Source organism: Antechinus flavipes, chromosome 3 (genome assembly GCF_016432865.1).
Source record: "Antechinus flavipes isolate AdamAnt ecotype Samford, QLD, Australia chromosome 3, AdamAnt_v2, whole genome shotgun sequence".
Taxonomy (NCBI): domain Eukaryota; kingdom Metazoa; phylum Chordata; class Mammalia; order Dasyuromorphia; family Dasyuridae; genus Antechinus; species Antechinus flavipes.
Genome location: NC_067400.1, coordinates 486,530,456 through 486,552,329, shown reverse-complemented (window position 1 = coordinate 486,552,329; position 21,874 = coordinate 486,530,456). Strand labels below are relative to the sequence as shown.

The 21,874-nt window shown below is 33.3% G+C and overlaps 1 protein-coding gene across 1 annotated transcript in view; it reads left to right on the top strand.

Moving 5' to 3' along the window:
- Window positions 1-19,734, top strand: part of SLC36A4 (solute carrier family 36 member 4) — a 75,723-nt gene extending 55,989 nt beyond the window's left edge. The window contains exons 9-11 of the mRNA XM_051986806.1: window positions 2,611-2,780; window positions 3,989-4,158; window positions 14,000-19,734. Of these exons, the coding sequence (XP_051842766.1) occupies window positions 2,611-2,780; window positions 3,989-4,158; window positions 14,000-14,307 (648 nt within the window). The 3' untranslated portion in view covers window positions 14,308-19,734. The remainder of the gene's footprint in view (window positions 1-2,610; window positions 2,781-3,988; window positions 4,159-13,999) is intronic.
- Window positions 19,735-21,874: the final 2,140 nt, after the last annotated feature.

Below are 21,874 nucleotides of genomic sequence, written 5' to 3'. Positions count from 1 at the left end.
CCTGGGGGGTTTCTGGGAGCAGCCTTTGTTTCAGTTCAAAGTTAATAATCACCTCAAATGCAGCCAGGAGTTAAAGTCCAAATCCTTTATTGTTTCCTTTTAAGTCTTGTCTCCTTCCTTGGGCCTGGTTAACTTTCTTAGAGGTTTATCTCTCTCCTTGGTTCCCAGAGCTCTTGCCGCTAGTCCTTTGCCTCTGCCAGCTTCAGCCTCTCTTCCTCCAAATCTCCAGCCAGCACAAAGGTGGACGTTGGAATGAATCTGACTCTGCCTCCAAGAGTGGGCTTGTGGGCTTCTCAAAGTGCATCCTGCTTGAGGCTCCTATCTTAAATATGCTCTCTTAAAGGAGTGAATTTTGTGGAACTCTTAATAAGTACTAAGTACCTTTAGAGAACTGTTAAGCACCCTGCTGAACAACCATTGTCTCTATCAATTCCACTGACTTAGCACCTTGTAAGAATCATAACACATATCCTTCTTCTAAAATGGTGTTTTTTTCCCTTTTAAAGATATTTCCATCCTTCTAATCACCGAGATTCTCATTGCAAATAGTCATCATTACCTCCTCATTTTTTTCCACGAGTTTTGTCAATTCTTTCTTTACAGTATATCCTTTATGCAGTCCCTTCTGTACTCACACATTCAACAAACTAATCTAGGCTCTCATTTCCTCTAGTCTAATCTATTGTAATAGCCTCCTAATATCAATGCCCTTTCTACTCTCACCCTTAATCTTGCTTGCATTGTCACTTACAATCCATCTTCCAGATAATGTCTAAAGCATAGGTCTAACCATGTCACACTCCTATTTAATAAATTCTTATGATTCCTTATGACCATGAAGAGCAAATGCAGACTCCTATTTTTTCCCATTTAAAGCCTTTTACAACATGGTTCCTACTTGCCTTTCAAACTTAGGACATAGCATTTTCATTTATGCACATTATGATTCAGCTACATTAGACTTCAGGTTCCTCACACACAGTGCTGCACCTCCTATCTCTCATGCCATCAGTGCACTCCCATTTCACTTCTGCAGACAATTGAATCTTCTTTTAAATTCCCAAAATGGCACAAAATAATTTCATTTACATAGAATTAATTTTTTGACATAAACAAAAGCAGTAAAGATGGAAAAGTATCATTGATAAAAAATTGTTTGCATCAAAATTTTCTGATATCCAAAATGTATATAAAGAAGTAACATCTACATACTGTTTTTGCTTTATATAAGTGGGCAATTCCTCAGATCCCTATGTGACATGATTTTTATATAATGTGAATTTGTCTGCTAATGTGGGGAGGTATGGAAGGAAGCAGAAAGGATGCCCCCTGTCCATGGGTGGAAGGGGCTGGCACATACTTCAAGGATATTTAGAGGCTGGAAACAGAGGAGCAAGTGCAAGAGGAGTAACCAGAGACCAGTGACCAAGAAGAGATAATAATCCTCAAGCATAGACAGACATGCAGATAGGTGGGCAGAGCAGGGCAACAGTCTTGGTGCTGGAGATCTCAAACCAAGCCCCAGATATGGAGTCAACAGTGGGGTCTCTCCAGGAGTCTGTTTTTCTACTTTCACTTGGAGGACATTTTTTTTTTAGTTTTTGTTTTTTTTTTCTTGTGTGGGAAAGTCCAGTGGGAAGCTCCAAAGTGCTGAGCTGAGGAACAGGACTGAGATATTGTAAGAGAGAAAATACTGTAAATTAAGTTGATGTAGGTTTTTTAATGCATTTTTCTTTCAGAATTCTTTATGAAAAATTGAACTTGTGTAACATGAATTTGTGTAAAGTGAGAACTGTGTGTGTGCCTGTGCACACAGAAGTGTGTGCATGTCTGTGTGTATACACAGTTTTTTGAAAAAAGTTACTAAGCTTTGTGCCTTTTGACCCAGAAATCACGTTAGACCTCTTAAGAAATCAAGGTCAGAAAGAAAGGTCACATTATCACAATATTTTTAAGTGGTACTTTTGTAGTAGCTGAAACTTGGGAATAGAGTTGGAATACATTCATTAGCGAATAGTTGAATGAATTGTAGTGTGTGGTGTATGAAGTATAATGGAATATTATTGACTGTTAAGTGATTGATATGCCGAAATTTGGAAAAATGGGAGACTTTTATAATCTGATATATAAGCTAATATAAACAGAAGCAGGAAAACAACATACTCAGTGATCTCAATAATGTGTACAAAACTCACTAAAATCAAGTGAAGTGGTTTGTAATTATAAAGATTAATATTGATTCTGGAAAAGAGAGATGATGTATGCATAGTCAGACATGGTCTCGGTCAGTTGTTGCTGAGAGGTTTTAGTTGTGTCTGATTCTTTATGACCCATTTGAGGTTTTCTTGGCAAAAATACTGGAGTGGCTTGCCATTTCCTTTTCCAGCTCATTTTACAGATGAAGAAACCGATGTTAAGTGACTTGTCCAGTGTCTCACAGCTAGTCTGAGGTCAGATTTGAACTTGGGTCCTCCTGCCTTTAGGGCCAGTGCACCTTTTAGATACCACCTATGTCAATTGTTTTTATTTGACTCCTTTTCATCTTCAGCTCTAAAATTCTATGATTTTATTATGCATGTATATATTTTTAAATCTTTTCTCCATCCTTAGGTCCTTCCATTGGAAAATCAAATGAAAGAAACAAAACGCTTCCCAGAAGCATTGAACATTGGCATGGGGATTGTTACAACTTTATATATAACATTAGCCACTCTTGGATATATGCGCTTTCAAGATGAAATCAAAGGCAGCATAACTTTAAATCTTCCTCAAGATGAATGGTAAGTGGACATGTATATTTTTGCTCATTTATTATAATTTCAATGCTAATATAAATTAGTTATATTCATAATTTGTTAAACATGTAAACTTTTGTTTTAAACATCCCCTTTTTCTTTTTAGATATAACATAGACAAAACAAGAAGTTTTGATTATGATTTACTTTTATATATAAAGGAAAATATTTTAATTAAATACAAATTAAGAAGAAAGGGGAAGTAGCATATGAGGAAAAGAGTTGAGATCAGAGAGCCAAGTAAATCAGAACAGCAGAGCTACTGCTACATCATTATTGATTTTTTTTAATCAATAAAATTGAGCTTTTATAGATGTGAACTAAAACTATTATAGATGTGAACTATAGAAATATATTTTAATACTATAGAAAAATAAGTTATATTCTCCCCCCGCCATTACCAATTAATTGTTTCTATAACCATTGCCCAGTAAGGCTACTTTTGAACAATGGCTTCAGTTCAGCAAATATGGTAGATGGAATTTACTATATGTAAGGCATTGATTATTCCAGATGCAGGGGTATTAAGACAAAAAGAGGATTATCCTTGTTTTGAAGGAGCTTATGTTTCCTCAGAGTAGTAAACAATTGTTACTCTTTCCGTTTCTGTGTGCAAATTGTACCACTGATAAATGTCTTTTTGTTAATGTTGATTGTTTCTTTGTACGTTTTTCTTCTATTCTCTTGCTTTTTCAGATTGTTTTTCAATAGCAAGCACTATATTGAATAAGAATTTATGTATATTATAAACCAAGGTGATCATGAATGTTTTTGAAATCAAGAGAAAGACAGTCTTTAAGAATGTAAATTTTTCATTCTAAAAAAAATTATAGTAAATGTCAAAATATAAAAATAAGAACAGATGATTTGTCGCTTTTTTTAACTGAAGATTTATATTTTCTTTAGACACACAGTATTTCATACCTTGAAATACTGACTACAGAGCCAAGAGTTTCGGAAATTGAACAATCCTTGTGCAAGATATTGAGGATGCCAAAATGAAAAATAGCATACTACCTATCTTCAGGGAGCTTAGAGTCTACTGGTTGTGAAAGGGAAAGGGAAGCTATAATATTTACATAAAAGTAAATTATGATAATAATAATAGCTTGTGACAAGGTCAAAGGAGAGATACAAATTATCTGCCAGAGATTGCATTTTATTTAATTAAACCTTATTCAATTTTTTTACAGGTTGTATCAATCAGTGAAAATTCTGTATTCCTTTGGGATTTTTGTGACTTACTCAATTCAGTTCTACGTTCCAGCAGAAATAATCATTCCAGGAATCACATCTAAATTTCAAAACAAATCGAAGCTAATTTGTGATCTTATTATTAGGACTTTCTTGGTTTTTATTACCTGTAAGTAAAAATATTTTTTTTCATTTAAATTAATGTGTTGATATTATTAATCATATAATTTTTATAGTTTAATATATTTTTCTACAAATGAGGATTTTAACAGATGTTATCTGAAATAATCTCATAATGCTAAAATTTTAAATCAGCTCTATAAGTTAGAGCAGATTTTAAATTGCCATCTTAATTTTTCATCTCATATAAGCATTTTCATTACATAGTAATTGTTTTTACTTGTCTAACCTTTGATATTCTACAAAGACAGTAGTTTTACTCACTTTTAGGCTTTTGGTATCATAACAAAATCATTATTCCTTTGGATGCTGCCTGAAAGTGAATTTAATATCTTTATAAATTTATTTCATTCTAATTTCTTGCTTTTAAGGTTTTTATTGGCCTAGTAATTATAGTAATACAAAAATATCCTTTCAGTTACAGCTAATGGTAATAGCTTACATTTGCATTATGCTTTAAGGTTTACAATGTATGTTATTATTTTATTTATCACAACTACTTTCTGAAGTAAACACTACAAGTAGCATCCCTTTTATCTACACAGGCTCAACGAGGTTTTGGCAGCCACCCCAAAAGTTAATACATTCTTGGGCTGCATGAAGATGAGATGTAGCTTCTGGCCATAAGATGATCATAGTCCAACTATACTCCCATCTTCTCTAAGAGATTGATTGCTCTATCATCCTCATTCTCTCCTTTATTTTCAATCTTTTCTTATCTCCTGACTGTTTTCCAAATGCCTAGGAACATGGCTATTTTTATCTTGAAAAAACTCTCATTTGATCCATCCATTTTTACTCTTCTCTCCTTTTTCTCTTAGATGTTGTAGTTAAGCTCCTTAAGAAGATTATTCACCATGGATGCTTCCACTTCCTTTCCTTTTACTTTCTCTTACTAACTTTCTATTCAGCATACCTGCTCTCCAAAGTTCACTCTTAATTGCCAATGATGATGATCTTTTTAAAATTTTCATTCATTTTGATCTCTCTTCAGCGTTGGTCACTGTGGATCATACTCTTTTCCTTGATACTTTCTTCTCTTTAGATTCTTTGAGACACTGATCTTTTCTGGTTTCTTCTTATTGATCTTATAGCTCCTTCTCAGTCTCCTTTTCTGCATTTTTCTCCAGATCCTGCCTGCTTACTCTGGTTATCCTCTAGAGTTCTGTCCTGAACCCTCATATCTTCTCCCTTTATACTGTTTCACTTGGTGATCTCATCAGCTTTCATGGGTTCATTTATCAACTTTATGCTAATGATTCTCAAATCTACTTGAGTATACATAATCTCTCTGCTGTTCTCCAGTCTTGCGTCTCCAATTAGGTATCTCAATTGAATATGCTGTAGACATCTCAAATGCAAGAAAGGAAGGATAACAGTATTAGAATTAATGAGGTGAATGTCTGTATTCAGACAAAATAAGACAAAACTTATCTATTAAAAATGAGGAAGAGTAGGAATGAAGGTTAATGAAGCAAAGGCAAAGGATTTGGAGATGAACAGAAAGTCACCACTTTATATTATTTATGAATAATATGCAACAGTAAAACTCAAATGAAGATTGCCATCTCACCCAGGGATATGGCACAAATCAGCTTGGGATCTTTCTGGACAACAAGCAACCCCAGGACCTAAATTCAAGAAGACAATAGTGACCTTCAACCATACGGGATTAGGAGAGAGAGAGAATTCAGACCTAGATAAAACTACATTGAACATCAAAGAGACAGTCTTACAAGATCTTATTCTGAGAATAGCAAAACTGTAATAGTTGAATAAAACTTAGATTTTTTAGGAGAAATCTAATTAAATAACAAAGAATAATAAAAATATATTGAAAAAGAAAGCAAAATACTATATTATTACTCAACTAATTTTTGGTATATCAAATCTAATTAATTAGTAAAGGGGGAAATTATTAAAAAACCTAGAAAATATTTCAAATAAAATTTGCTATATTGATGCTAGCCTAGAAAATATTTACTTATATATTTAAATAAAAGTTCATTTTCATGTGCAAATAAATTTAATTTCACTTTCATAAAATATATCTATATTGCATCTCTGAATAATTTACAAATAACTTTTTAAGATGGTTATTATTTAGCTCTAAAACATTCCTGAACTAATGGCCAGAGATGATAATTCTGAATTCTTGAAAGACAAATCTTGCAGAATACAAGCCTTGGTAGTTGCTAAAACTAGAAAGCCTCAAGTTGATTGGTTAGTTGTTGTCCTTCATTCTCAAAGAGGACCAAAATGACATCACTATGTTAAATTAGAGTTATAGTGTATCTGACTGTGGCTTATTAGACCAATATGAACTCGCAATGCTCTGCCACAGGTTGGACACAAATAATCCCTGTGAATGTTTGGGGTAGATTCTTTAACTTGCATCTCACATTTCTTCTGAGCTAATTCAATTTGGCTTTGCTCATAGAGCAGAGCACTTTCTCTGATGAGGACACACCATGATGGTGGTCCTGAATCTCATGTGTTATGCAATCAATTCTAAAGTTCTTAAGAGAGATCTTAGGAATGTCCTTGTTCCATCTAAGTTAGAAAGCTTCAAGTATGGAATGGATGACATTCTATGTGTCTGTGGCTCAAGTTTTGAACCCAAGTTAAGAAAAATTCGGAAGTTGATTCATTAGGTGATAAGTGATAATTTTTTTTTAAAGTAACCATAATTCAATAAGAGGGCCTATCAAGTTGTAGAAAAGAGAAGCAATGATCTGCCTTAGTAAAAGATATACCTGTGCCTATGAAATCATTGATTTTTCAAGAAGTGTTGCCCAATTATCCTTGTGGTTTTTCTCTTGGAAACTATTTTGAAAAGATAAATGTGAAGAAAAAGCAGCTTTGGTTCCTAAAGTTGTTAGACATAATGTTACTGAGGAAACTGAAGGTGGTGGATTTTAGCTCAAATTTTAAACACAGTAGGAAAAGACATTTGAATACTAATGTGGAGAGCCTCAGGATTGAGAGGATCTAATTGGCTAACTAAGAAGGATGAAACTAGCTTAGGTTAGAGCTCCTTTGGTGACTAGTAGTGGAATTGGGCCCATGAGGGTCCACAATTTCAAGGGAGATGGAGAAACTTCATCTCAAAAACAAAAACAATGGATTCTAAAGTCAAAAACCAGAAAGCATAATTAAAAAAAAATCTATTCAATGAAATGGTCAAAGAAGATGCATTGGAATTTCATTTATTTAAATTAATTATGGCTACTAATACAGGCAGCAATAAGAAGAAAATTAAATGTTTCAATTATATTTGCAGCTATATCTTTTTCTGGTGATTTTTTAAAAAAAATAAAAGTTCACATGTATTCATTTTACAAAATAACTATGTTCCTGAATAGTCTGTAATTTGAATGTTCATAAATTAAATAATAAGTTATTGTTTCAGGGAAGCATTCTGTTAAAAAAGATTCAAAATGTTGATCTATTGAGTGAATTTCTATTTTAATTCTTTAAACCTTCTAATTTACTTCTTTTGTATATCTATATTTGAAGTATTTTGAAAGTTGGTAATGTGACTTATTCCTAGTTTTTAAGCACAGTTGGCTTTATATAAGTAGGTACGTAATAAATGTTTTCTTAATTAATTTTCATATATTACTTTTGCTTAAAATGTGAAATACTCTGTTGTATTTACCTTCTTGAGTGTTGATAGGATTGCTAAATGTACACAGTAGAGTAAGGCAGTAAATAACTACAGGAACACAGTAAATTAATGTAAACTACAAATATACTGATTAAATTACTTTTGTACATATGTAGTCTAGAACAGAAAAAGTAAGAAATTAAAAATACATTAATTGTTCAAGTCAAGGATGATGATATTAGGTAAATCAGGAATGGATGACTATTTTAAGGTGATAATGAATTCACTTTCAACCTTATTAAGCTGGAAGTGCTAGGCTCCACACAAGATTCTTTTTGTTTCTATTTTTCCCATAAAATGAGACATCTTACTGAATTTAAATTTGACTTTCAGTCTCAGAATTATTCCCCTCCCCAGAATTTTTATTTCATCTATTTGTAATTATCATATCAAAGATTCTTTTAAGGAAATCTATTGGCTTTTTTCTCAGTCCTCATCTTTCTTGACCTCTCTATCCTAGTTAATATTGTTGACCATGTTTTTTCTTTGGGTTTTCATGACAGCACTCATTTATTTTGTTGTTCCTTCTCGGTCTTTATTCTCAGATCTATATATTTAGTCCTAATATCCCTCTTGAACTCGAACCTTACATTCCCAACCGTCTCTTAAACTTAACAAGACTAAAACAAAAACTCATTATTTCTCCCCAACCTACCTCTCTTTTGATTTCCCCCATTGGTTTTAAGGATGTCACTATCCTTTCCATCACCCAAGTTTTCATCCCAAATATCAGCTTTAACTTCTTTCTCTCATTCACTCCACATACCAAAATCATTTCCAGTTCTTGTTTTTATTTTATCCCTTGTTTTGTCGTATGTTCCTTTTCCTTCATTCATATAGTCCCTACCTCATCCAGGTCCTCATCACCTTTCACTTGGATTATTCCAATAGTTTTCCAGTTTCTAATTGATTTCCCCAACTTATATCTCTTTCCACTCCAATCACTCAGAAGACAAACTGATTTTCTTTAAGTGAGAGCTTGATCATGTTATTCCCCCATTTAAGAAGCTATTGTGGCTCCTTGTTGTCACTAGTATCAGATAAATAAAAGCTCTTCTCATTGTATTTAAAATCTTAGAACCCATTCCTTCTTTTCTTTCCATGTTTTCTTAAAATATTGTATATTTTATCTATAGTACAATCTATAGTACATGATGAAATCTATAGTACAATCATAGTGGTCTATTTAATTTCCTATTTTTCCTATGACTTTGCACTAGCAGTTCTCCATTCCTGGAATGCTTTTACTTCTTACCTCCATTTAGAATCCCTGGATTCCTTCCAAACTCCAACATTATATTCTTTAGAATGTTTTCTCTGGCATCTTGGAAGTTAGCACCCTCCCCTTAGAGGTTGTCCTGTGTCTCTTGAACAGGTCAATGGGGAAAGATAATGAGTTCAGCTTTAGACATGTCGAATTTGAATTGCTGATCAGATAGCTAATGTAAAATTTCTAATAGGCAGCTGGTCAAAGGTCTTAACACAACCTGGCAGAGATCAGTGCGTACTTAATAAATGCTTTTCATTCATTAGTGCTTAATAAATGCTTTTCATTCATTAATATTGTAGTGAAGGAACAATGAAGGGGAAAGAAGTTCATTTTCTCAACTCTTCTCTAGGTCCAATAATAGTCTGTTTTCATTAGTGACAGAAAAATTACCACATTTGGACATTAACATATCAATCCCTGATTGCCATTAGAAGGTATGAAAATGGTACTTAGGAAAATAAAATTCAAATACACAAAGGAAATCTATGCTGGAGATAACAGTACTGAAATCATTGAGGGATTACTTTATAAATTATCTCAGGAAAGAGAAGATTCCAAAAGGATAGAAAAAATGAAAAAAAAATCATAGACTGGTAATAGCCCCCAAAGGCAAATGTGAGAAGATCAGTAACTATTGACCCTTAAGTTTCCTTTGTTATCTTGATACAAATCTTTATTTGAGTGATCTCTGTATATAGTGTGGGCATTCTTATGAAACAGAATGGTAATGGACTGTCTATCACAAATGATAATCAGTCCACAAATGAGCCTTCTCAACGAAATTCATGATAACTCAAAAAGGATGCATCTAGTTGTACTCAAAAGAAAAACAATGAATGTAATCTGCTTTTTGGTCTAGAAAGTGAAAATTGGATGAATGATAACATTAGCCTGATCTATAAGTGAATGTGCCTATGACAGGTATTCAGATGGATAAGGATTTGGATTAGAATTAAATAGAAGAGAGTGACATAGGTTATATTTGAAAAATCACATTATGCTTCTAATTCTTCCAAATATGGAAAAAAACCCATCTATTTATTATCAGTGTTCACACTGTAATATTGAGTGGGTTGTAAATCTTGGAGTACCATAGTTTTTGGGGAACCCAACTTCTGAATAACCCTAAAATCAATAGGAAGGGGGAAGAGAAAAAGGAGGGGGAATAGTGACAAAAAGAGAGACAGAGAGAGAAGGCGGCATCATATTTCTGGTAATTTAAGAAGGCAATATAAAGGATATCAGTAAGGAAGTATTTAAAGGGCTAGTCATGTGATATGGATAAAAATTAATTATTACGTAGAAAGTTCAAGTATTCCAAAGATTATCCATCATTAAAAGGCTTAAAGGAAATTCTCTGGGATATTGGGCAGATACTTTGGGAAGAATCCATGGTAAATACAGTTAAGTTTGATACTGTATTAAAAAGGCAAGGTTAACTTGCCTTTTTAATTGCCTTTCACCATTGGAGAGAAATAGGAGTTCATAAATACTGTGAATATGTGAAAAACTACTCTGCCAGAATGGCAGAAGGTCAGAGTAAAACAATTTTCCAGACTTGGAAAGAGAAAAAGGAGGGGGAATAGTGACAAAAAGAGATAACTTGAAAGGTCATCAGGAAAGATCTGTCTCTCTGGGGTAGGAGTAGAACAAAAAGCCTAACATAGGCCATGCCCCAGCAAGCCAGTAGCAGCCTGAGGAGTGACAGAATTAGTGACAGCAGTGGCTACTGGAGCTCTCAGCTCAGAGACAGTAAGTGAGGGAGTTGGATAACTAATCAGAAAGAGATTACAAGGGTCCTTTTATTGGCACTGAGTTGGGCAACTGTATGTTGCCCAAACACAGTTCTAGGTTGCATACCTAAGGAGGAGCACTAACAGGAGTAGGAACCCTGAACACAATTCCAAGGTAGAAAAGAGTTTTTGTGGTCACTCAGATGAGAGCAGAGTCTAGGAGAGCAGTGACAATGCCTCTCCTTAGAATATGCCACTGTGGAAGAACTAGAAATTTGCACACCCCCAGAACTAGCTCTTGAGAGCTACAGCAAGAAAGGCCTGAAGCTTGAAGCAGTGCCCTCTCCATCCAAGGAGCACAGGCCAACTTTAACAAAAGTACCTGATTATAGAAAGTGACAAGGAAGATCAAGATAGACTTAGAAGATGATAACAAAAGCAACTATATGCAGAATCTCAAAGAAAAATGTGAATAGGTTTCAAGATCAAAAAGAATTCCTAAAATTGTTCAAAAGGGAATTTAAAAATCAAATAATAATGATAGAGGAGAAAATGGCAAAAGAAATGAGAGAAACAAAATAAAATCATGACATTTTGTCTACAGTGCTAAAAAGAGTTTTAAAAAATTATTGAAGAAAGTACCACACTACTAAAAAGAATTGTCCAAATGGTAAGATCAGCAAAAAACCACTGAAGAGAAGAACTCCTTAAAAAAGTAGAATTGGCCAAGTAGGAAAAAAAGTATATAAAAGCTCATTGAAGAAATTAATTCCTGGGTAGCTAAGTGGCACAATAGAGCATCAGCCCTTTAGTCAAGAGGACCTGAGTTCAAATCTGGCCTCAGACACTTAACACTTTCTAGCTGTGTGACCCTGGAAAGGACTTAACCCCAATTGCCTCAGCAAAAAAGAAAAGAAAAGAAATTAATTCCTTGAAAATTAGAATTAGGCAAGTAGAAGCATATGACCTCATAAAACATCAAGAAACAATAAAACAAAATCAAAAGAATGAAAAAATGGAAATGTAAAATATCCTTTGGAAAAATAGCTGACCTAAAAAAAAATAGAGAGAATTGAAGAATTCTTATACTACCTGAAAGCTATGATCAGAGGAAGAGACTAGGCATTATGTTTTTTAAAAATTATCAAGGAAAACTGTCTTGATACCTTAAAGCAAGAGGGTATAACAGAATTTGAAAGAATCCATAGCTCATCTTCTAAAAGATATACAAAAACGAAAACTCCAAAATGTTGCAATCAGCTAGGAAAAAACCAAGTATTATGAAACCACAATCAGGATGATACAAGATTTCATAACTTCTACAGTAAAGGATTGGGGGGTCTTGGAATATTATATTCCAGATGGCAGAGTAGCTAAGATTAGAACCAATCATCATGTACCGATAAAAACTGAATATAATCTTTAAGGGTAAAAATGGATATTTAATGAAATAGAGGACTTTGGGGTATTCCTGATGAAAAATGACCAGAGCTGAATAGAAAATTTTAATTTCACATACAAGATTCAAGAGAAGCATAAAAAGGTAAACAGGAAAGAGAAATCATAAAGGATTCTATAAAACTAAATTGCTTCCAACTTTGGAATATATTTATAACTTCTAAGAAGTTTATCATTATTAGGGCAGTTAAAATGAATATACAGATAGAGAACAAAGGTATGAGTAGACCATGTTGGAATGCTATTCCCCCAAATTAAGGAGAGATAAAGAAGGATGCATTAGAAGAAAGGAGAGGTAGAATGGATAAATTATTTCTCCTAAAAGTGGCATGAATGAACTTTTACAGAGGGGGAATTAGGGAAGAGGGTGGCAGGAAGCACTTGATCCTTATACTCATTGGAATGAGTTCAAAGAGGGAATAACATATACACTAAATTGGGCATAAAAATCTATCTTAATATATAGGAGGTAAGGGGAAAAGGAATAAGAGAAGTGGGGGTTGCTGATAGAGATTGGAATTGAAAGAAATAGTAATCAGAAGCAAAATACTTATGAGGAGGAATGGAGTGAAAGGAGACAGAAGGATAAATTGGGGAAAAGTAGGATGGAGGGAAATATACAGTAATTGTAATTGAATTTGAATGGGAGGAATTTACCCATAAAATGGAAGCAGATAGCAGAGTGGATTAAAAACCAGAATCCTACAATATGTTATGGATAAGAAACACACTTGACACAGTGAAATATAAAGAATAAAGCAAAAGAGCTGAAACAGAGCCTCTTATCTGTCTGCTGAAGTTTAAAAAAAAAAAAAACCACCAACAAAAAACATCATGATCTCAAAGAAAACAAAATGAATAATAGTTCTTAAACATAGAGGTTTTTTTGCAGATTTCTTTGTATACTCACCTGAATGTGTAGAAGAAGAAGGAATGAGGTTACTAACAATAACTTAAATTTATGTAATGTTCTTGAAGCATTTTTGTCATAATAATAGATGTGTAGATGACAACTGTTATCTTTGCATTAAAGATAAGAAAACTAGGACTCGGGATAAGAAATTTAAGAGTAGTGATTGTTTAATTGTTTTTGTCTTTGACTCCAGAGGGCTGGTATGGTAATTGGCACAGTTGTAGACACTCAGTAAATGTTGATTGATTGATTGGCTGTGTTCACAGTGTCAGAGTCAATATTTCAACCTAGTTAGCACCATTTGTTCTGCTACATTGTATAAGCCTTTAGATCAAGTTCTTAGTCCTGTTTTTGAACATTTAAAAATTATTTTGATACATATTTCAATATAATTGATTCCCTATGTAATTCTATGTATTTTATTTTATGCATTAGAACATACCCCATAGTCTTAACCAAACTGCCAAAGAGATGTGTTACATACAAAAAAGCTAATAACCTCAGTTCTAGACTAAGGGTTCCTAAGAGGCAACAATGTCCACTGTTTTTTTCCCCCAAGAAAATGTTTTTCCTTAGATATAAAGAGCAATATAGCGTAATAAAAATATACTAGGTTCAAAGTTTGGAGTCTTGGAGTCTAGTCCTAGTTCTGCCATAATGTGGTGTGACTTTGGGCAAAATATTTTATCAGTCTGAGCCTTATTTTTCCCTCTCTATACAAAAGAACAGCTTTCTCCATTTTGATGCTCATTAATTCATGCCCATGTTTTTTGTTCTTCTTTGCAGGTCTTGTAGCAATCCTGATTCCTCGTTTGGATATAGTGATTTCACTTGTTGGAGCTGTGAGCAGTAGTACATTGGCACTCATTCTGCCACCTTTAGTTGAAATTCTTATATTTTACAAGGAAAGTTTCAGCCTGTGGATGATTCTCAAAGATATCTTGATATTACTCATTGGAATTGCTGGTTTCTTAGTAGGTACATATGTATCTATTGAAGAAATTATTTATCCTGCTACCACATTATTGCCTAATGCTACACAAGGTCCAGCTGTAAGTCTCAATTCAACCTATGTGGCATCTGGTTTCAAGTAGTGGTGATAGGATTGCAAACTTTCTACTCTTTGCTTAACTGTGAAAATGTAGTATAAAATGAAAACTAGGAGAACTTATTTTTAAAATACTTTTTTTACATTTTTTCCAATATTATCCTTATTGTAACAAGTGATCATTCTTTATTAATAATAATCTCTTTAAATTATTTACCTTAGTGAAACCATGCCATTCAGTTTCAACAATTTCAAAGAAAATCAAAAGGTTACAGTTTACTGTACCTTTTAGTCTTTTTTTTTGCTTTACCCTACCTCATCCAGGAGACTTTCAAGCCAGATTTTTTTTTATTTAGGAGATAGGCCATTCCATTCTTGGCTATTATTCTGTCAATGGGAATAATAAGACTTTAATAATAAATACTTTAAAAATCAACCAAGAAGAAATAAATATCTTCCCCAAACTATGAGAGTGGATATTAGTGCATACATTGTAAAGAATGTAAAAGATTGTGATTTTGTTGTTTACCATTAATCAGCTTTACAAAAGCAAACTATTGGTCCAAACACAAGCAATTAAAAATTGTATGTTGTGTGTTATACATATATCTATACACATATATGTAGATATATGCATACATATATATAATTTCTTTTATAGTTCTTTACAATTATTATTGATAATAATAATGATGATTTATAAAATCCTGAAATGCCTTCTGAATTATCAAAGTCATTATTAATCAATAATAATAATGTAAGTGGATCATTGGAGTACATTGGAGTAAAAATTATATTTATTTTAATATATTTTTAAATTTTTCAGTTAACCTGAATAGTCATTTAATAACAATATTCTCATATCAACTATGCCAAATAGAAGGTTATTGTATCTTCATATGAAAGCTGTCTTTTTCCCTATGTGTGCAAGAAGACAACAGAGATGAGGGCATGTAACCCCATCTACTTCTCCTTGAATTATTTTTTTCTAAGTGTGTGTTGACCTTTACTGGAGAGAATCCCAAGGTGGTTTGAAAGGCCTACATTTTGATAACTCAAAGAGTGATTGAGGGGAATAATCCAGACCTTCATTGATTCTTCGTTTGTTAGACTCATTTGGCAGTATGATTGCTGAGTAATACAGTTTAATTGTAATCACATACTTCTGTCAGCTTCTTTGTCCTTTTTTCCTCTCTGGAGTCTGCAGCTGCTTCCTCATGTCTTCTCTTGTACCTAGGAACTTCTCTATGCTTCCTCTGCCCCTCTCAGGGAGTCTTTAAGACAGTTTGCAGAGTCTGAGGCTAGCCCTTTCTTATTCATTACAGCTGACTCCTCTGGTAGCAAGCAACTGATAGGACTTCCAGTGTTCCTCGAATTTTTCCAAACCTCTACCTAGCTGGATCCCAAGCTTTCATTTGCTGGAATATGTAAAACACACTAATCACAAAAGGATTTATTCATGCTAAAGTAGTTATTTATGAGGAAGTAAAGGATGAAATCATAAATCTTTTTTGAACCTTATGAGATAGAGGAAAAAATTCTTTCCCCTGCTTGATAGGCCTTGATTATCAAAAACATTTTTAAAAAATCTTTCAATTTACATAGAAGATGAAAGTTAAAGAATGAAATATGATTACAGAATATGAAAAATGCAATTGTACTCTTGGTTTGTATGGTTCATGATTTAAAAGGTTTTATACTTTTTGTCACAGTATCAAGTGTTCTGTGATAGAATAGCATTATTTAAAGAGAGCTATCAAGATCACAATAATGGTGCATTTATTCCATCTTGATTTATTTTTTGCAAATTTGCCTTAGCTTAAGGACTGTTTGCTCATATCATTAGTCTCATTAAGTACAAACTACATACATCATATTCTTTATTTTGATAACCATTCATGACAGACTTTGTATTTGTAGCTGTATGAAGATTATCAAATAGTAGTTTGCTGTGCTTTTATTTTATATTGAGAGCATTACATTGAATGCTAATCATTTTAAAATGATAATTTAAAGGCTATCAAAAACAAAACAAGAAACTTTAATGAAAAGATAAATCTGTTATTGTTATGAAAATACTAATTTGTATAAATATTACTATCAGTTACCAAAAACCACTACCTTTCATCAATTTTAAATGTAAATTAATTCTAGGTATTTATTATTTGCCTTCTGAAAATAGATTATTCTAACACAGTTCTGTTCTCTTTTCATTATCAAGCATTTATTCCATTCCTTGGGTATTTTTCTGATCTAGAAACAGAACTTCTACAATAAATTATTTTTAATTCAGCACATACAGAAATTATATATAGTTTCATTAGGCATTCATATGAAAAGAGTTTTTGTTGATTAAATATTCCATTATGAAGTTCTTTAACTTACCCAGTGTTTTAAATGTAAAGATAACAGAACAAAAGCAAACAAATTGAGAATCTAAGCGTAAGAAGGTAACTTGACTTTTTAGCAAGAAATGTCTTTGTCCAATAAAGAAATAATATACCAGTGCATTACTTATAGATGAATGATAAGACAGAATGTTATAGGCAGTAGAGGAGTCAGTCTCAAAGACAGGAAGACCTGGGTTCAAGTTTGACTTTTGATACAAAGTATGTGATCCTAGGCAACTCATTTAACTTCTCAGTGCCCTTGACTACTCTTTCAGACTCATCAAGTTTCAAAGAAATTGCTGTTGAGCATTGATAAATGCAGTTTCCTCCTTTTGGGTTCCCTACACTACACTAATAAACTCACAGGTCTGGCAAAAGAAAAGGGGATGGTGGGTGGGCAGAGATGTTTGTAACAAAGATGTATTCTTTACAATGGAATTTGTTGGAGAGTACTGTTAGGTTTTTCTGTGAAAAATTCAGTTTTGGTGATAAATACTTTCTAGATAAAATTTTTCTGTGAAGATTTCTCTTGCTTGTTGATTATTCACTACTGCTTTACACTGGCTGTGAGAGTATGAATGAATATATATGCCAAATGTATTTGTGTCTGTTGTCTCCTGTATATCACTTTTTGGGTTAAAGTTTTTTTTTTGTTTTTTGTTTTTTGTTTTTTTTTGGTTTTCTGTGTGTCATGTTGAATTTATGTTCTGCTGAAGTGCCATATTCTGTCATGTGGGAAACTTGGACTGCACCAAAATTAAATCATTTAGCCTTTGGGCAGCAGAGAATATAGGAGCAGGACGGGGAGGATGCTGTTGGAAACCTGAAATAATAAAGAAAACAACCTAGGTCCTAGTCCTAGCATTTACTGGATGTGTGATTTAGGGAAAGTCACTTTACTCTCAAATTCCAGCTTCCTAAGAAGGAAAATGATGGGATTGAATCTGAGAATCTTTAAGATTTTCTCTAGATTGTGATTCAGTCTCTTAAGAGTATTTTCTCATTCCAGATAAGTGGTAATTCATATGGGTATTCAGGTTTGAGGAATTTAAGAAACAGAAAAAGTGTCACACTGACTTGATTTACCTACGCCATTTACTGATAATATTATAACACAGCTTGGTACAGAAAAGGTACAAGACCTGTATGTCTCTATTTTAATTCTTGGTTCCCCCCAAGATTGAAGAAATGAAGTCAAACATCTAGGTGGCTAAGTAACAGGTAATAAACAATGCTCAAGAATCTGTCTAGCCCAGAAAAAAACCAAAAGCTCCCAAACATCTGTGGGCAACCTAGAACAAAGGGGACTTGCAGGATTAGAGTGAGGAAACTGTGGCTGCCTTTGAATACTCCCTTCTTAAGAGGTCAAACAAGCTTAAAATCCAGGGATGATATATAGTTCCTTTGGAGTCGGGACCTATACTTAGTTGTGCATTAGTCACTCCATGTGGCTGTATCTCCCTGTCCCTTCTGGAAGAAAGCTAATCTGACTAATTCATATAGGTATCACTGATTTCCAGATTGGGCCTTCTAGAGCACTGCATTTAATTTAAAACTGGTTCTCAAGTGGTTTGATCAGAGACTTTCTCTTTTCTTCCTGTATTCTTTAACAGTCCTGTTCTCTGAAGGAGTTAAAGAAAAAAGTTAACCAGAATTCTACGTTATTAAAATTATGGAAATTAGGGTTATTATGGCTTGGCATCAATTTGGGCTGATGATCACATCCAATACAAGTATTAGCAAATTCATTTCTTGAGTCATCTTTTCAATTCTTTCTTCATGGAAGTCTCAATTTTTGCTGGAGACATTGCTTCTATAGATATTGTACTTAAATTTCCTAAGTCTGTGAGATTTGTACAAATTGTAGCAGGGGCTTAGCCTTACTCAATATTCTCAAGCATAGGTTCTTTTCTAAAGTAATAAATTATTGTACCTCATAATAAACTCCAAACAGAATTTTAATTAGTGAATTTGGAAAATTCCATTTGCCAACAGCTCATTAGGTCCCATAGTTTTTTTCTTTCTTTTGATCACTTATAAAAGAGAACAATAATGGAGAAAACTTGTACAGTAAATAACATAAATATATTATCAAAAATGATAAATTAGCATAGTCATGCATATACTGGATTAACAAATGCTAACTATTGAAAAACTAAAGTGGATAAGTAAAGAGCAGAGAAGAGAACATAGAATAAAAGATGTTGAACTGTCTGGCTCTTCAATCTCCATGATTCCTTTGGAACTTCCCTACATTGCAGTTTGAGAAACACTTTTTAAAGGTTTCTAACGTGATAGTGATGAGTATGCAGAAGTTTTAGCATCATAATTATTATCTTGGGACAGAACATGTTGCCACCGAGTTTCTTCCAAGTCACTATGAAATAAATGTATGAGTATATTTGGCCTCCTTATGAGGTCAAAAGAAAACTAAGCCAAAGAAATGATAAGGAATATTATTCCAAACCCCTCTGAAAATGAAATGACAACTCATTATGATTTTTAGGAAAGACCCTGCCAATTTTAGTCCATTTCTATGCACACTCTGTATACTATATGGATTTTAACTTATTATTTTAGTTGAGAATTATAAAGCTTCATTATAAACTAATGACCAAAAAATTGTGCTGGCACTTTCTTTAATCAAAAAGTGGAAAAATGCAGCTTTACCAAGTTTTAAGGAAATTAATCTCAAGTTGAGAATTTTTTATGGTTCTAAATCAAATCATGTCTCTGAAGCCCTTACATTTTTATTCTTAGTCAGTGGTTGAATGTGAAAGAAGAGAATTTGTGGGTTCTGTAACTTAAGTTTTTGGAATTTCAATAAAGATAACATCATTATTTGTTGGATAATGTAATTTTTATTGTCTCATCTTGATTTGATTACAGGGTATTGCTAAATAACATGCTTGAAAAATGACAGCAATGTGTAAGACTCAATAGACATCAAAGATTTAAAAAACCAATTTAATTTGAAAGTGAAGGAAACTTAAGTTTAAAACCAGTTCCTGTTATGTGTTTGCTGCTTTTTTCCTCGTGAATGAAAAATGAACATATCAATAAAGGTTTCTGGTCTGTAGAAATGAGTTTTGCAAATTGTCCTTCCCCTTCCCCTATCCCTAAATTCTCCCCTTTAGCATTTCCACTTTGTTTTAGAGTGGGGTCAGCTATTATTGTTGCTCCTTCATAAATGGCACAATTCTAGCTCTGCTACAATGGAAGCAAGTGGGTACAAAATTCCTTTTTCCTCTTTTCCAGCCACTAACCAGGGGAGGAATTCCTTTTTTGTGTTTAGGTATAATATTGCTATTAATATTATCTTTACTTTGGTGTTTCAATTGATCTATGATTCATGCATGCAGATTCATTTCCTCCCAATGCAGATCACATGCCTTTTATTCTGTGTAATTTGTCCCAAATAGTATAAAATATCGGTTATAATTATCTGAAGTAACAAGGAAACTTGAGGACAGAACTATCAAGCCATCTATGATTTAATTTGCAGTCAGTATTTGTCTATGAAATCAGGTCATCTGACTTCTCAGAGGTCAGAGTCACAGTGATTTACAGAGCTGACTTTTATAACATAAAGGCAGAAGTTTGTTTTGAATATAATTTAATTGGACAAGCTAAGCCATGTGACTAGTTAGGCTTTCTTAATTCTACTCCTGAAGTCTTTGCTTTGCTTCTGTTATATTTTGAAACTGGAAATGTACTCTAACGAGCCCCTAGATGAACTGATATAACTTCTCAGCTTCTTCAAAAGGGAACTTATTTTAGAGGGTCCTGGAGAAAAAGGGAACTGGAACTGCAAAAGAGGAACTTAAGTTGGTAGTTGATAAACTACTGGTTAACCCTCATTCTCCCAATAGTCAGAAGGGGAAACTTAACTTTAGGAAATTAGAGTATTTAACATAACTTAACTTCCTCATGGAAAAAGGAATTTACCTTTTAGTCAATACCTCTTTATGCTAGAAAGTGGAACTTAATGGCAATCTTCAGTATTAGAGATATTTCCTTACAAGGGAAATTCCCTAAATCAATGAAATCATAGGTCCATATCCTATGAAGCATAAGTGAAAGAGCAAAACCACAAAGTACAAAAGTCATTTAAAATGATACATAGCTGGTGTCAAGAGTATGGAGCCAAATATGTTTCTCTTAGTTTAAGTCCCAAATCTGAAATGTTGAAAGAATATTTCTTACGGGATTTCCAAAAAATTCTCACCAACTCCCTACTGTCCCCCACAAAAAATGGAAAGTTTAAGTAAAAAACAAATCTTTCTCCCAATATATACTAAAAAATAAATAAGTATTCACTGTGTGACAGACACTATCCTTGGTGCTGAGAAGACAAAATCAAACTTCCTCCCAAGGAATTTACAGGAGGATGTAGATGGGAAGGGGAAAAGACAACATGAATACATATCAATACAATATAAAATAATAGTTTAAGAAGAGATCAACGAGTTCTAAGAATATTTGCAAAGATGCAACTTGAATAGTTGAGAAATTAAGACTTCCTTGAGGAAGTGATATGTGGGCTCAGTCTTGAACAAGGTAAGTACTCAAATGAGTTGGCTATGAGGAAGAAAAGATTAGGAATTGAGGTTGACTTACCCAATTGTAGAGACAGAGTCCTACAATGAATAAGGTGACTGACCTTGATTAGCACTTCTTATTGTCACTTATTACCTTTTCCAGCAACAGAATTATCTCCATTCAGAAATGTGTTTTGTTTTCTCACTGTTATCATTAGCAGGATTCTTCAATATGGTGCTTTTCTCGGTTGTTATGAGTATAGCTCTTCTTAACAAGAACAACAAATGGAACCAAGATGGCAGATTAAAGGCAGCAACTCAATTAAACTCAACATTCCTCTCCAAACAATTTTAAAATAATGCCTCAAATTTTGGAGTAGTAAATTCAACAAAAGGTCCGGATGACAATTTTTTTCCAGCCTAAGAAAATAGGTCAGCAAGAGAGGGCTGTGATATTGGTGTAGAAGGCTGTCTAAAGTACACCAGTGGCAACATCTGAGAGCAGATGAGGAAACTAATGACCAGATAAGCAAAGTATCTTAATGGCTTTTTTTATAATGGTGAATATTAATTCATCCTCACACTCAAATTTAAATATGAGCGATTTTTGTTTCAGGGTTCCATCACCACACTTTCTAAAGTTTAAAAAGAAAAAAAAAACTTGTCACAGATTAGAATATAC